The sequence below is a fragment of the Taudactylus pleione genome, unplaced genomic scaffold (assembly GCF_031769625.1).
Source record: "Taudactylus pleione unplaced genomic scaffold, aTauple2 ptg000454l, whole genome shotgun sequence".
Classification (NCBI taxonomy): Eukaryota; Metazoa; Chordata; class Amphibia; order Anura; family Myobatrachidae; genus Taudactylus; species Taudactylus pleione.
This window is the reverse complement of record NW_028284856.1, coordinates 13363773-13380111: the sequence shown is the minus strand read 5'-3', so window position 1 is coordinate 13380111 and position 16339 is coordinate 13363773. Positions and strand designations below refer to the sequence as shown.

Here is a 16339-nt window from a genome sequence, read left to right as displayed (position 1 = left end):
GATACACACACCTACAGAAACATTTATTACAGCATCATTTGTAATTGAATCCTAATTAAAATTGGTACACTGTATTTATTATTTACCTCCACAGATACGTAAAAGGGATATCTCTTGTTCATCCATGTTTTGTAACTTCTGGTAAATTAAAAGTCCAGCCTGCAATTAAGGAAAAAAAAGAACATTTGTAACATAGAAAATTACTGATTACAGTAAACACCCTGGAAAATAAAAAGAGAATTCAAACTTTATTTACACATTTTGCCTTAAAACATTCAACGAACGAAAAGGCGGCGAATTGATCAAAATTAAAAACTAGAACAGCATGGTCGGAAAAGTGATCAGTCTTGTGATTTAATACTTTGTAGAATCATCTGTCCCTACCAGATTTGAGCACCTAGATTAAGGAATATTTGCCCATACTTCCTTACAGAATGTTCAGGTCCAGTCGTTTTGTGGTGAGCAGCGATGGATGGCTCTCTTTACTCAATGACATTTATTCATCTACTTATCATTAAGCCACTGTGCTGTTTTCTTGGCGGTATGTTTAGGGTTGCTGTCGTGCTGGAAGGTGACCTGTCCATCTCCAGCTGTCTAGCAGAGGGCAGCAGGTTTTCCTCAGGAATTTAGGTGTACTTAACAGCATTAATCTTCCCTTCAGTTGTGGACAATTTCCCGGTGCCTGCTGAAGAGAAGCACCCCCACATAATATTGCCGCCACCGTGCTTCACAGGAGGTATGGTGTGTTTTAGGGGTGTGCATAGTTTGGTTTTCACCAAACATAGCGCTTGGTGTTTAATCTGACGCTTCTTTCTTGCCATCTTGCTTTAAGTAAAGCTTGTTAGATAATCGCTACATGCACACACAGACCTCTCTCAGGCATAAAGACTTTCAGGTGTCTAATACTTGTGTTCCGTTATGGAACTGTACATCATAGTTTCTCATTAGGTAAGAAACACACTGTGGATAATGGTTATTATTGTAATTAAAATATAGCACCAAGATTTTATGTAACACAATAGCAAAAATAGAAAGTTAGAAAGAAAAAAGCAATCCAAAATGATAAATTACTCTTGCATGTACCAAACCTGTCGAAACTAATATTGTATTTGTTGATATAGGTTACAGCACACTATGCCATGTTACTTACTGTTCCTTACAATGGAAAATTAAACACGATTTGCTTTTAAAAGGAAATCTCCATTTTATACTTTTTCCTAATTTTACACCAGTTATATACTTCGCCTTTTAAAATGTACCAAGGAAAGGATGGCAAAAAAAACGAACATACTATTGAAAATGCAGGATGAATCGGCTGTTAGGTCCCAGAAAAACAAGAATTCCAAACTAGAGGACGTGACAAGGGCAGAAATTGGAGATATACTCATGTACTCCTGCTTATCAATTTCTAGATCCATAAAATTAATAAAAAAATAAAACATCTACAGAAGCAAATGTCTCCTCTTTGAATCATGGAATTCTTATTTACCATACATTCCCAAGGATCTGAAAGCATATTTCAGCCACCTACTTTAAATCAGAGCATTACCATCTCAGCTTTCTGAGAATCCTTTTGTTGTTTCAGTTAACCCAGCAAACAATTTTGTTTAGAAACAATGTTCTTTGTTCATTACAAAACACAACTGATCTCCTTATACTATAAAAAAAACCGTTCCAGCCACTGAAAAAAAAGTAAACGGGCACAAAGCAATATTGTGCTTAGAACTCAAAGATAATAGATGCAAAAAGAGCAACTGAGTTTAGGAAGATCTTAAGAATTTGATAAGAAGACCCAGTTAATGTTTTCCATGCTATAATATTATACAGTGCATCCACATTTTACGTTACAGACTTTTTCCAAAATGGAATAAATTCATTTTTGTCCTCAAAATTCTACACACAATACCCCATAATGACAATGTGGAAAAAGTTTTTTTGAGATTTTTGCAAATTTAATAAAAAAATAAAAAATAAATAAATCACATGAACATAAGTATTCACAGCCTTTGCTCAATACTTTGTTGATGCACCTTTGGCAGCAATTACAGCCTCAAGTCTTTTTGAATATGATGCCACAAGCTTGGCACACCTATCTTTGGGCAGTTTCGCCCATTCCTCTTTGCAGCACCTCTCAATCTCCATCAGGTTAGATGGGAAGAGTCGGTGCACAGCCATTTTCAGATCTCTCCAGAGATGTTCAATTGGATTCAAGTCTGGGCTCTGGCTGTGCCGCTCAAAGACATTCACAGAGTTGTCCTGAAGCCACTCCTTTGATATCTTGGCTGTGTGCTTAGGGGTCATTGTCCTGCCGAAAGATGACCCGTCGCCCAAGTCTGAGGTCAAGAGCGTTCTGGGGCAGGTTTTCATCCAGGATGTCTCTGTACATTGCTGCATGCATCTTTCCCTCTATCCAGACTAGTCTCCCAGTTCCTGCCGCTAAAAAGCATCCCCCCACAGCATGATGCTGCCACCACCATGCTTCACTGTAGGGATAGTATTGGCCTGGTGATGAGTGATGCCTGGTTTGCTCCACACATAACGCCTGGCATTCACACCAAAGAGTTCAATCTTTTGTTTCTCATGGTCTGCGAGTCCTTCAGGTGCATGTTGGCAAACTCCAGGCGGATTGCCATGTGCTTTTTACTTAGGAGTGGCTTCCGTCTGGCCACTCTACCATACAGGCCCAATTGGTGGATTGCTGCAGAGATTGTTGTCCTCCTGATAGGTTCTCCTCTCGCCACAGAGGAATGCTGTAGCTCTGACAGAGTGACCATCGGGTTCTTGGTCACCTCCCTGACTAGGGCTCTTCCACGATGGCTCAGTTTAGACGGCCGGCCAACTATAGGAAGAGTCCTGGTGATTCCGAACTTCTTCCATTTACGGATGATGGAGGCCACGGTGCTCATTGGGACCTTCAAAGCAGCAGATATTTTTCTGTACCCATCCCCAGATTTGTGCCTCGAGACAATGCTGTCTCGGAGGTCTACAGACAACTCCTTGGACTTCATGCTTGGTTTGTGCTCTGACATGCACTGTCATGTGGGACCTTATATAGACAGGTGTATGCCTTTCAAAATCATGTCCAAACAACTGAATTTATCACAGGTGGACTCCAATTAGCTGTAGGAACATCTCAAGGATGATCAGTGGAATTTTGAGCTTCATGGCAAAGGCTGTGAATACTTATGTACGGTATAAATTTATGATGCCGGCTGTCACTATGCCGACCGCCGGCATCTCCACTACAGAATCTCGGTGAGGGTTAATTAACCTATGCCGGGCGCCGAGTGCGGATAGCCGCCTGGGGTTAGGGTTCCGGGGAAAGACTTAGGGTTATGCACCCCCTCCCCCCCCCCTGGAGATTAGATAGGCTAGGGGGAAGGAGGGCTAGGCACCCCCGGGGGGAACTTAGGGTTAGGCACCCCCCCCCCCCGGGTCTTAGGTTTAGATGGCGGGGAAAGGGGGGGTTAGGTTTAGGCACCCTAAAGGAGGGTTAGGGGGTAGATTAGGTTAGATAATACTTACCTTTCAGACGATCGGGATTTCCTTCAACATCGGGCCGGCACTGCCGGGATTTGAACATGCGGCCGGCGGTGTAACATGTATTCCCTTATGTACATGTGATTTCTTGTCATTATGGGGTATTGTGTGTAGAATTTTGAGGACAAAAATGAATATATTCCATTTTGGAATAAGGATGTAACATAACAAAATGTGGAAAAAGTGAAGCACTGTGAATACTTTCCAGATGCACTGAATCTTGGAAGACTCGCCGATGAATTTTCTCATTGTCCTGTCTTCAGTTCTGTAGAGACCTTATTTTTGCAATGTCCCTGTTGTGCCAAATTTTGCAGTGTTCCATGGTACTTGTAATGCCTTTGTAATTCATTGCATACCCCTCTCCTGATTGGTAGCTTCTAACAATGAGATCCCATAGAGCAGTATTTATCAACTCCATTCCTCATCAAACCCTAACAGTGCATGTTTTCCATGTCTCCTCACAGATTCTGAGGTAAAATAATTACCACCAACTGGGGTTTATTTAAAATATGTTCGTGATTACGGTATATACCTGTGCTCCAGCATGGAGTATGGAAAACATGTCCTGTTAGGGTTCCCTGAGGACTGGAGTTGAGAAACACTGCCATAGAGGTTTTGAAAGCCCTTTGCAGACCATGGCTATCCCAGGGGGACACAGCCAAGAAATCATCAGTGAAATCACATAGAAAGATCTGATGTTGATTTGGGGCTAATCACAATTACTTTAATATATCGTAGGTGTATGTTAATTATCTGAACTTAATTTTGAATATGATTGGTTATCGCTGCAGAAAGCTGCAGGCCCATTATAAAGGGTGTGCACAATTATCCAACCAGAGTATTGTAAGTGTTGTATTTATATTTCCTAAATTTGGCTATTTGTTTATTCACTTGAATTTTGTTGGTTTCAGGCTCACACAAAACATGGAAAAAGACCTGACTTGATTTATCTTGATTTCAGACTTTAAATCACAAATGGATTTGGACTCTTTATTTCCACTGTTATACCCTTTTCACACCCAAATCCCAGATCTGACCTAGGATTTGGAACTTTGTTTCAAACTAGGTCAGAACCGGGACAGATCCCTTTCATACTGTGGCGCCTCCTCAGGTTATTCCCGAGTCGGCGCCGTTCACACAGCGCCCGTGTACAGTGGAACTCTTCTGCCGGCAGAAGACATCTTCAAGCACCGGGAAATCCGGGTCTCCCCTGCTGTAAACGGGACTCAGGTCAGGCAACACAGGTCCCATTTACACGGGTTCTGTTTACACCGTCGTTCCTGTCGACCTGGTAATCCAACCCTGGCCCCTCCTGCACTGAGCAGCAACCAGGGTCAACTCAGCCATAACCTGGGTTTTAGCTGTGGTTTAAAAGGGGTATAACTTACGCAAATGCTCTTCTCATTCTTTAAATTGTAACATAACCTGGGAATTGAGAGGGCCGAAAAGCGTCACCACAATCCTAACTGCAGGGCATTATGGAATCTTCACAAAAAAATAAATAAATGGCATGTTTACAATGAGTAAAGTGCCCACCCCAACAAGTGGCTCTATTAAGAGCAATAGTAGAGAGTTAGCTGCCAGGTAAGGATAATGCTGGGTAGCACACTGACAGATATATTGCCTGTTCCATTGAACAGGCAATATATCTGTAGTGCATCGACAGGTCTGTACCGACGATATATCTGAACAACATCATTCAAAGACATATCGCATCTGCTCTGCAGCACAGCCGATGTCAATATATCTTGCATATATATGCTGTGTGACACTTGCTGCGGGGAACACTGGTGACAGACATTTCAACTGGGTGGGCAAATTTAAATGCCCACCCAGTTGTGATGTCAGCGCAGACACAGCAAGCGACAGATTGGTAAACCAATACACACTTACCAATCTACCTCTCGGTCTACAGATCCCTGGGTCGGGAGGATATGTCGCCCAGGTGTGTAGCCACCTGTAGTATTGGACTTTTGCAGACTACTTGACTAACTTTGTGCCATGAATCAAGTACAGAGTATTTGAAATAAATAAATAAAATAAGTATAACAGAAATTAGAAACTTTACTTTAGAACTGAAAACTCACATGTTAAATTGATATTAAGAACATTTGCTTGATAATGAAACTTACATAAGCATCAGATGCAGCATACAATTTCTGGTCATCGCTAAGTGGAAATCTGTCCCAGCTGCTGCAACGTACAGAATCGTCCTTTAGGAGCTGCTTGTGCAAAAGGTGTTTAACCAAGCCATTCAAACTCCACTTCTCTTTGCATTTAAGCTACAAAAAGTGAATGACATATACAATGATTTTTGACATATCTCAACATCTGTATATCAGAATTATACTGACAAGTGTGAAACCAATGACAGTGAATATTACTTCCTCCTTAGGTTATAAATTAATTATAAACGAAAGCCTCACTCACATAAGAAAAAAATTGCAACAATATTTACTGGCTGATTGTAAGGTGACACATAGTATCCTTAATTTATCATGTGTCTACCATGGCAATCAGTCACGTGACATAGAATATAGTGATCATAAACACTTTGGAACATCCCTCTTGTTCATTAACAGCACAATCCACATCCTTGCTCAGACATCATGTACATGGAGGGAGCGGTCTGATGTAGGACTCATGTTATGCTGACCAAGGAACGAGCTTTAGTGTTGGCATGCAAACACGGTCCAGCTCAGAGTCTCTCTTTCACTAATATATTTTGTAAATCAAATTCATGTCACAAACAGTACAAAGTTATTAAAAATAACAACAGTTACAAATCTATGTGGGTTTGCATATTGGATTGTACAGTGCAACCGTAGAAAAATACTCAGAAACATGTTATTAGTTTCCCGTGGGATGGCCACATCTTGACCAACAAGAAAAACCTCAACAACATTTTTACATGGTATATTACATACTTTCTGGTTGGCCAAATCAGTAAGTTCAATAAATCCTTTCAGTTTCAGGTCACAGTCACTCAGTAGCTTCCACTGGTCTCCTTCGATTCCTACACCAACTTTCTTTACAGTCACATCTTCCAGCAACCTCTTAAGGCCCTTTGGAAAACCTAAGCAAAATAATACACCTGTCTAATCATGTCCTATAAACTTGCTCAGAATACAGTGTTTGTAAATAACTCAAGAAAGTGTCCCACATGTTCAATACATAGGTTACAGGCCTGATTCTGAGTCAACTTATGTGGAAAGCTTTTAGCAACTCCTCACATACTGCGCATGCACCACGGGCTGCATATAAGAGTCGTACGCATATCAGCCAGTTTTCTGCAGCCGCTAAATGGCCTTTTTTGGTTGGCAAGTGGGCAACAACAATTTGAAAACCCGCAAGAGAACAGTACCGTTGGTGTGTCGAGGTGCACTGTAGCGTGTAGCCAGATTCGCGCACTTTTCTGATGCCAGATTCAGTTGCATCTCCTGCACTTAGCATGGAGTATGCGTCAGCGCTGATGATAATTATGATGTCTACTCTTAAGGAAAAGTGCTGTGGTGCGATCACATAGATGCTTAAACTTTAGACCATGCATTACAAATGATTCAGAATCAGGTCAAACATATTTAATTCTAGAGACTGCACACTTACATGTCCCATCATGTGCCTCGGATTTGTGCCATCTATTGTACGGTCAGTGTTATGAAAAATGATGGAGACATGGGGATGTTTTATACCATATTAGTGTGTATACAAACATGAAAATGAAGAGAAGAAAAAATTGTGTGCACTGCATCCGATATTAGAAGATAACACAATTTAGAAGTCATAAGTAATAGTATCATAATAGTATTGGTAACAGTAGATTCTCAAATATGCACCCTGCTAAACGCCAGCACATTAGAGTAGAACTGAGGGAAACAATGTTTATGATATGTAGTTTTCTGTAGTAATGCTGCATGGAAATACAGAAAATGAAATCTGCAGACCCAAGCAAATCATTCCCACGCAGAATGTGAACAGGGTGATGAGGGGTGTACACTGTACACTGTTCCATCAGTGCTGGAAGTACAAATAAATTATTTACTATTATGATAATTATCAATAATTTAACTTATTTTTACCACTGTTTTATATGTTCCATTATAAAGAATCCATATTTGTGAACAGCCGATTACAGGTGGCAATAAAAGATCTGAGAAATGGCAAGATATCCGAAACTGGTAAATTAAAAAAACTACAATTTTGTTTTATAGTATGTAATTAATATGTCCCCTTATTATATAAAATGATTACTATGGGCCCTTTTATTATTTTCATTAACTAAATGAAAACTAAATGTGTTCAAATGAATAAGCCTCATTTATGGTTCGTTGAATACAATTGCAAATAATTGTATTTGATGGCCTTTCCAAATAATATTTTTGTCAGAAAATATATTTAAAGAGCTCTGATGTTCCAAGCAGTCTCCAAATGTTTTTGTTTCATGCGCCAACGTAAACCATTTGGGGGATTTTTGAAAAAAAAAAAAAAATGTTATAAAATGGACTAAAAGTTTCTGAATTATGCTAGTTATTTGACTGAGCTTCTGTCTATGGAAGACGACCAGCCTGTGAAGAGCGGCTTAGTAGTTAAGCAAGCAGATAGGAAGTAGAGAGTGGAATATGGGGCCTGATTCAGACCCGCTCGCGAGCGCTGAGCGTTCGCAAGTGGGTCGATGTTGCCCTAGTGCGCATGCACACGACGGAGATAGCTCTTTGGTGGGTGTGCCGAGCCTTGGCTGCCCAGACGGAGGCCTTCCCCAGTTTTTTTGGCTCTGATAGAGCCAAAAAAACTCCTGGGCTTGCAGCAGCGAGACCCTACAGCAGGGTCTAGTCGCAAGCCCGATGGTCGCGATGGTCTTGACCATCGCGACCATCTTTTTGGCTGCTCACATAAGCTGTGGGTGGTCACCCACAGCTATGCGAGCGGCCAGGAGGCCGCTCCAATAATAGGTAGGACGGCCCTGATTCAGAGCGAGCGCTCTTGTCAGAGCGTCCAGCTCTGAATCAGGCCCATGGTGTGGAGTCATTTGACACATCAGGAACCTGAACAGATTTGGTGAACACATTGTGAAAGGCAGAAAGCACTAGTTTTGTCTTTTTTTTTTTTTTATAGAAACATCGAATTATAACTCAAAACATTTTTTAGCTATAGGGTGAAGTTAACCTTTAAAGGGGACGATTCAATTAGCCGATTCATAGGATGTGTTACTAACTGGTTTTCTGCTTGCATGGAGAGGAGAGCAGAAATCAGATACATTAATTGTGCTTTTATATGTAGTGAAGTATTAAGGGGTCTATCCATTCGCAGATCTTTCTCTACGATGAAAGACAAAAGATTTATCCCTTGCAAATTCCTGGGGCTGCGATGACAGATATCTGTCATGTACATGACAGATTTTTGCAAACAACGAACATTCAGGGAGTGGATTTTTCTTTTTGTTTCTATTAATTTTCATTAAAAATATCGTTCATCGTTTACCGCTTATAAACTGACTTCTAATATCTGTCAGCAATAATTCACCAACATGTTGGAGAGACGAAAGACACAATTTGTCAGCCGCGGGAGTGCGCATCTGTCGTCATTCAGAGCCTAACCATGACAGATAAATTGAACAACTGAACGATATATCGTTCAAATTTATCTGCTAATGGATAGGCCCCCTGTACATGACCATTTGTAATCTTTCAATCTTGTCTAAGCAGAAAATATTGTGACAGATCGGGGGTTCATTTAAAATGGAAGCTGGAAGCCATCTTGTTAATATGTAAAATAAAAATTAGGATTTCCTCTGAGAATATGTACTGTGTAAAACACTTGTGTATGCTTTCTTATCTGGGTTTTCCCAGGTTTGTAATTGTATTCCCACATATAATGTAGCAATGGTTTGGGCTCCAGGTGTTGGAGAATAGCTGAGATTGAGGAACCAGCATTAGGAGAGTCCTCATTACTGCTTATATGCAATAATATGCTTTTATTATGAGTGGCTAGATTTAATGAAGTAATTAGAATAATGTATGTAGTAAGGTGTTAACCTACACTGATTGGTAGTTAGTAGCATAATATGTAAATAATATTTTTAGATATCATTTCCTTGTCAGGGCAGTGTCCCAAAGAATTTATTTCAGAATGTATGATGCTCTGCCTGCTGCTCATATCTGGAATAAAATGAAATACTTTTCTATAATCAATTTTGAGCTAAGCTTATTTCTGTTAGTTGTATTTCTTTATCAATATATATTAAACATATAACATTTAAGTACACACACCTGTCATGGAGGAAACATGAAATAAGTAGCATTCTTTTTCTGAAACGCACACTTGAATGAGGGCAACCTTTCCAGTTTTGCCCTTAATGTAAACAGGGGGCCATTCAATGTCAAATCCAATTGCTTCTCCTTCTTGGAGACTCTCTCTAAAATGTAAATGTATGAAAATCTAAAAATTGTAAGTGCACTTTTTATACATAAGTTGATTAACCACTTTTTTCGAAAATAATTTAAAATCCCATCAATGACGCTAATACCCAACCCAAGCCACAACAATAATTATATCTGGCAGGTCCCACCACAGCGATAGGGACAGTTACAGAAAAGAAGCAGAAACCCAGAGATGCATCTAGTTTTGGAAAGAGAATACATACAGCACCTGCCAATAAAATACATGAGGAAATGCAAATTATGAATTACCATCACCAACATCCACAACAATTAGAAACATTGCGTTACAGGGCTCACCTGATCATCTCTGACAAGTAAGAGCAGTCATTAGCTTCATAGCTATAGACAATGGAGCCATTAAATTCCAAGAATGGGAGATTGTCTTCAAAAAGGTTAGTCTTCCAAGCAGACTTCTAATTAATAAAAGGAAAACACTGACTTCAACACAAGTAAAACAACCATAGCTAACAAAATGTTCCCCATCAATAAATTAAATAATTCAAAATGCTAAAAAATTAAAGTCTACCAGAAAAGAAAAAAAAAATATACAGTATATATTAAAAGTTTACCTCATGCAGTACCAATGCAGCATGACAACATGGCTCTGGTAACTGAGGTGAAACCCTGAGGGGGTTAATAAGATCGGTGTCAGGAATGAGTAAGGTTTATATAATTCTTTGAAGAAAGGAAAATGGGCCACATACCCTGTTACCTGAGCATTTTAGAAATTAAGCATACACCAAAGACTGGGCAAGAAAGCACAACTACCCTCTTCCAATTTGTAAAGAATCCCTAAGTTCCAATTCTTGCTCAAATTCTCAAGAAGAATTAGCTGCAACCACCAAATCACCTGTAACTGGATTCTCCAGTACACTTTGTTCTGGTGGGCTTTTTTTCAGGGAACACAAAAATGGCCCCAATATTATGGATTGGTCTCAAACAGATTACATCAATGGTCTTCAGAATGATAAGATTGTAATGGGGAGAGAGACACAACCTTGCATAGGTTTCTGGCAATCTAGATCGAATGTGGGCTTCTCAACTGCGATATTTAAAGGACTGGCTCCATGGGACCGATTTAGATGTCCATACATCCCTGGAGTCACAATTCTTGGGTAAACTTAATATAGTTATTTTCTTACTTTTACATGAGGAGGGGTTATCTCAAGACTTACAGTGAAACCCTCTTCTCTGGAAACCGTGGAAAACATAGCATATACTTCGACACTGCATTGGTCTTAATTCTCACAAAACTCTTCATCTCCCATTTATTGAGAATTTGAAATTCCAAGATGGCATCGCTTCCTACCCTTTCACCATTTGGCGAGTTAAAGGGGTTGCTTCTTTGCACCACACGGTTTCTAAATAAATAAAACAACCTCTTACATTTTCGGAGGCTGCAGAAATATACGGGTCCATCAGAGCATTACCTGTGGTTTTCTACAGACACAACTCTATGGGGCGTATTCAATTAGCTGCGAGAACGGATGATTTTAGTAAAAAAAAAAAAAAAAACTACGAAATCGCCCGATTTCCGCCCCAAAAACACAAGCAAATACGGCAAACAAGTGAAAATTGAGAAAAAAGAAAGGGAGTAAAGTTTTCTCCATCCCAAACCAGGAGAAAATAAATGCAAAATCCTATTTTTGGTTAAAAATGTGGGGATTTCTTTCAGAACCCTTTGGACACCCCTAATGATAAATTACCCCCCCAAAAAATTTATAAGTTGCATACTTTGTTGAAAAACAACTGCGCAAATTTTGGGTGGAAAAAAAAAAATTGTTGCAAATGATAGAAAGATTTTTTTTTTCCAGGAAATTGCTGTTCCGTGTAAACTGGGGTACGTTAAAATTGGTGCAAGCAGATTTTCGTGTCGTAAAGACACAATTTTAAAAACCGTTGAAAAACCTCCTGCCACCGAGTGCGATGTTTAAAACACTTGACGTATCCATACCAACTCCGAAAAATCAGACCAGATACGTTAAAACCATTTTCAAAATGTTTTTCTCACACAAACTGCAAAGCCGTTTTTTGAAAGTTCGCAACTTACAAAAAAATTTTTGGGTAAGTTATCATTGGTCGGGGGGGGTAGTACGAGGAGAGGTGTCCAAAGGGTTCTGAAAGAAATTCCCAAATTTTTAGCCAAAAATAGGGATTTTGCATTTATTGTCTCCTGGTTTGGGATGGAGAAAACAATTTCTCCAGGTTTTTGTCTCTATTTTCGTCTGGTTTTTTTTTTTGCGAAAATCATCCAATTTTGCCGGGGGGTTTTTTGGCAAAAATTGTCCGATTTCACCAATGGCGAAATAAACGTCCGTTTCCGCTAATTGAATACGGACCTATGTCGGGACTATTCTTGAGTCACATTGCTTATCCGGAAACAGATCACTAAGAAAGTAATTTCCTATTGTTACAGATTTCTTAGAGAACCCATTAACTACTGTTTGATAATGACACTACTGGCGAGGGACAATGGCTTACCTATTTTCCCTCTTTTTCTACCCTAGGGTTATTGCGTATTCTTAACACATTGTGCAAGATATGACAAGCAAGTATGCTTCAGGAACTATTTTTTACCATATTTCACAGAACTTACCTTTCCTTTTAGACTATTCCACATGGGTTTTAGAGTGTCTCATCCGTCTTCGAAGTGTTATCATTTAGAGTCTGACCTGTAGCACTCCCCAGTTATATAGGGTTTCCCATATGGTTTTTTGCTGCGCCTTAAGCATGATGCAGAGACATTTATTAACTAAGTCTCTTTTACACCGGAATGGGCGATATTTGGGATTCCTCTTCAGAATCAGTATGTTACTAAGGGTGGTAAAATTTCTCTTGGTCAAAATCTCCAAAACTGGATTCACCCTAGCCAACCAACATTCCAAATATACAAGGGGATTCAAAATTATTTATTTAGAATGGACTGGGTAGAAATTATCTTCGAAAAGGAGAAAAATTTAGAAGTTTTCTTGGGTGAGAGTTAGTCCTATTAGGAAATGTGTCCCCTCTTATGCAAAGACAGATCAGCAAAAGTTTAATGTTGTCTTATGGAATTGTATAAACTAGAGTTCTGGCTGGAGCTTCTCATATTGTTACCTGGCCTACTACTTTAGGTTAGTCGACCATATTTCTATTTTAATACAGTTAGTGCTCATGTATATACTGGCGATGTATTTCATATAACAAGGGAAGTACAAAGAAAAATACTTATCTTAGATAAGTAATTTTCTTTGTACTTCCCTTGTTATATGAAAGACATTGCCGGTTCTCCACACTTCACTTTTTGTCGTATGTTTACTCGTTAGACCTAGAGGAATAAGGTCTTTTCAGTGTGGACGGGCTGAAGCCATTTAGAATACATCACCCAAGTGTCTCCCCACTCCTCCTTTTCTCTTGTATATACTACCTTGGTGACAATTAATGCAGTTGTTTGTTGTCCAATGGGCTGGACTGCTGGCTACTTTATTGTATTATTTTAATTTATTCCTTTTCATCTCATCACTCTGCTGTATATTATTGCTTAACTCAAATTTATAACGCAATATTTCTATATATTGTTTGATATGCGATGCTTGAATTAAAAAACAAATTTAAAAAGGGATTTATACAATCTACACAACAGCCATTCACAGCTCCAAATGGTATTTTGAAGCAATCTAGAGTGCAGTAGGTTTTTAAAATTGATAAGCGATTAACAATTGTATATTATTAGACAACATTGAGAAATAATTCTAGGGTTTCAAGTAGAAGTCTTTAAAATTGGTTCCAGAGTAAAATGTTCCACTCATCTTGTTACAGGAAATTAGAAATATTCTCCTGAATAAAATCACTTCTATACATTTCACAGGGAAGCTGCATGTGAAACGCGTTAAAACCTTGAGTCTATCTGCACTAGTGTCACACCATCGAGTTAACATAATGAAGAAATAGCTGAACCGATTACAATAAGGGGGCAATGTAATTGCTGGCGATGTGCCACCGATCTTCTGTGCAATGCTTGGCTGCACACAATATAACTTCCAGTTACGGTAGTTCCAACATTTCAAGTTTCCCTCTATGGGGTGAGAGGGAAAACTTGCAATGTAGATGGGCGCAATGTCCCGCTCTGAAATGGCACATCGGTCCAGATGGCAGAATTGAAATCCCCCAAGAACTATAAACTCAGGAAACAACTTTACTTTGTACAATTTCTTACACACAGATTTCAAAGATCTATGATTTCATTAGAATTATTTCTTAGAAACCAAGGGAATCAAGGAAACAATAATTAAAATATTAAGAAATATAAAAACACAAATAGCGGAAGGAAATTAAAATGTATTGCTGAAATTTGGACCACATCCCCACTTTCATACATGCTCTCAACCCATGTAACACATAGTAGGGGTTCCCCTCAGTTGAGGCCACCCTGTTACAGGAGCAAAATATTGCTTTCAATTACTTAAGCTGGCTACACACCTTTCAATGGTGCGACCCAGCAATGATGCGATACAATGCAACAATACATCACGCACACGCCTTGCACACTGCACGATCCGGCGTATGACTGCTCAATGTGTAGTTACATGCTGTATGTAACAGCACCACGTATTTTATTGCATTGTCCCATCTAGTGTGCAACACAGCAGTTGGGACAATGCGATGAATGACAGATCAGACGTACACACTATACAATGTGTACGATATATACTTTCGATCCACCTCTGAACAACATTGTACGATACATCATTTAGGGGCCCATTTATCAAAGTGCATTTGAGGTAAATTCCCCGAAAACACCTGTTTTCGGGGGTTTACCTCAAATACTTAGTATCCCCCGGATGTATGAAAGAGGGACCGCAGCAGGTATCTCCGATACCTGCTGCGATCCCTCCATTGCAGCCGGCAGCCGCCTCCCCCATTGGTTTCTATGGGGGATGCGATGCTGCCAAATGTATCAATATCGGGAATGCGAAACATTCCCGATATTGACCCCAGCAGCTAACGCCATCTGAAGATAGAGTTAGCCCCTGTGTCCTATGGGCACTTACCCGCATTTCAGCCGGCGGAGGGATCTTCCAGATCCCTCCGCCGGCAATGGGCGCCGATCATGTGCAGTCCGCGGGACTGCGCATGTGCAGCAGCCCGGAATGCGCTCCGGCCACATCGCGGGGACGGGCTCTTTTCGGAGCCCGTCTCCCTGCATGTGCCGGGTCATACATTCGGCCGGTATGATCGCATTTTGCAATGCGATCATGGGCGGTACTGCATGCCCTGATCGCATTGCAAAATGTGATCCTTAATAAATGGGCCCCATAGTGTGTACCCGGCTTTTCTATACTCAGTCTGTTCAGTCTTCTCTAACAGAGCACTTTAATTCAGCTTTAATGACAGGAGCTGGGCAGACTGCTTCTTCATTTAGTGAGAGCTGCAACATGATAAGGTACACAACATTGGCTAATTACTTGCTACCTTATTGTTATAGGTAAGAAGTGGTGGTGTCAAAATTTGGTTGAACAGTGTAAAACAGCCCGTGCATATTATTAAATAATAATCAAAGCCGTCTGAGTGATAATTGAAATAAATCTGTACTTGCCTTTGTAGTCTCACTTGTGCCACATGCATTCTGCTCTGACATCCAGGTAGGAAGCTTCCGGATCTCACCAGTCATTATAGAAGTTATACAATAACAAACACGAAACCATGAAGAATGTGAGATCCAAACAGGATTCAAAGCCTTACAGAAAAAAAAAAAACCAGGATCAACAGCAATTTAAATAGTTATATCACACCCTCATGGCACAAGACATTATACCTGACAGCTATACATGCTAGCATAACAATGCAAACTACATATGAAATATTATCCCCAAAATAGAAACACAACCTTGTGTTTATAAATAGCCACTAAGTAATACCATTCTCACCACAGCCCAGGGAGTGTACCTGATATCTAGGCCGGATCTCATCCTACAAACTGCAGGCATGCGGCTAACGGATCATGTCATTCGCCACTATATGTGTCTATGCTGGCGCACACGCTGGGTACATGGCACGGCAGCACTGACATAAGGCGCGAAATGCTGTATTCAGCTACAGCGCCGTCACACGCTCAGCTGCTGAAGCTTCCACGGGGAAACACTTCCGCCCACAATGTAGACAAACTTCTGATTGGTCCTGCTCTATCCCGGCATGCCTCATTCCCACTGACAATTTCCGCCATGTGAATGAAGCCTGTCTCCGGGACCTTGACATCCTGTGGTGGTGACGTAATTCTGCGCCAACGCGCAGATGGAGCAGTCATTCCAGAACGGCCATGAAAGCGGGTGGAGCGGTGATCTTCAGGCTACTGCTGCTGCACCGGGGAGCTGGGCGGCCCGCCA

The 16339-nt window shown here is 40.3% G+C and overlaps 1 protein-coding gene across 1 annotated transcript in view; it reads right to left on the bottom strand.

The window, feature by feature from the left end:
• The window catches only part of WRN (WRN RecQ like helicase), a 138373-nt gene extending 122277 nt beyond the window's left edge, over positions 1–16096 (bottom strand). The window contains exons 1-7 of the mRNA XM_088448395.1: positions 15903–16096; positions 15553–15693; positions 10275–10390; positions 9807–9952; positions 6468–6616; positions 5673–5822; positions 87–159 (exon numbers count right to left, since the gene is read on the bottom strand). Coding sequence (XP_088304521.1) covers positions 87–159; positions 5673–5822; positions 6468–6616; positions 9807–9952; positions 10275–10390; positions 15553–15627 — 709 coding nt within the window. The 5' untranslated portion in view covers positions 15628–15693; positions 15903–16096. The remainder of the gene's footprint in view (positions 1–86; positions 160–5672; positions 5823–6467; positions 6617–9806; positions 9953–10274; positions 10391–15552; positions 15694–15902) is intronic.
• Between the last annotated feature and the right edge of the window lie 243 nt (positions 16097–16339).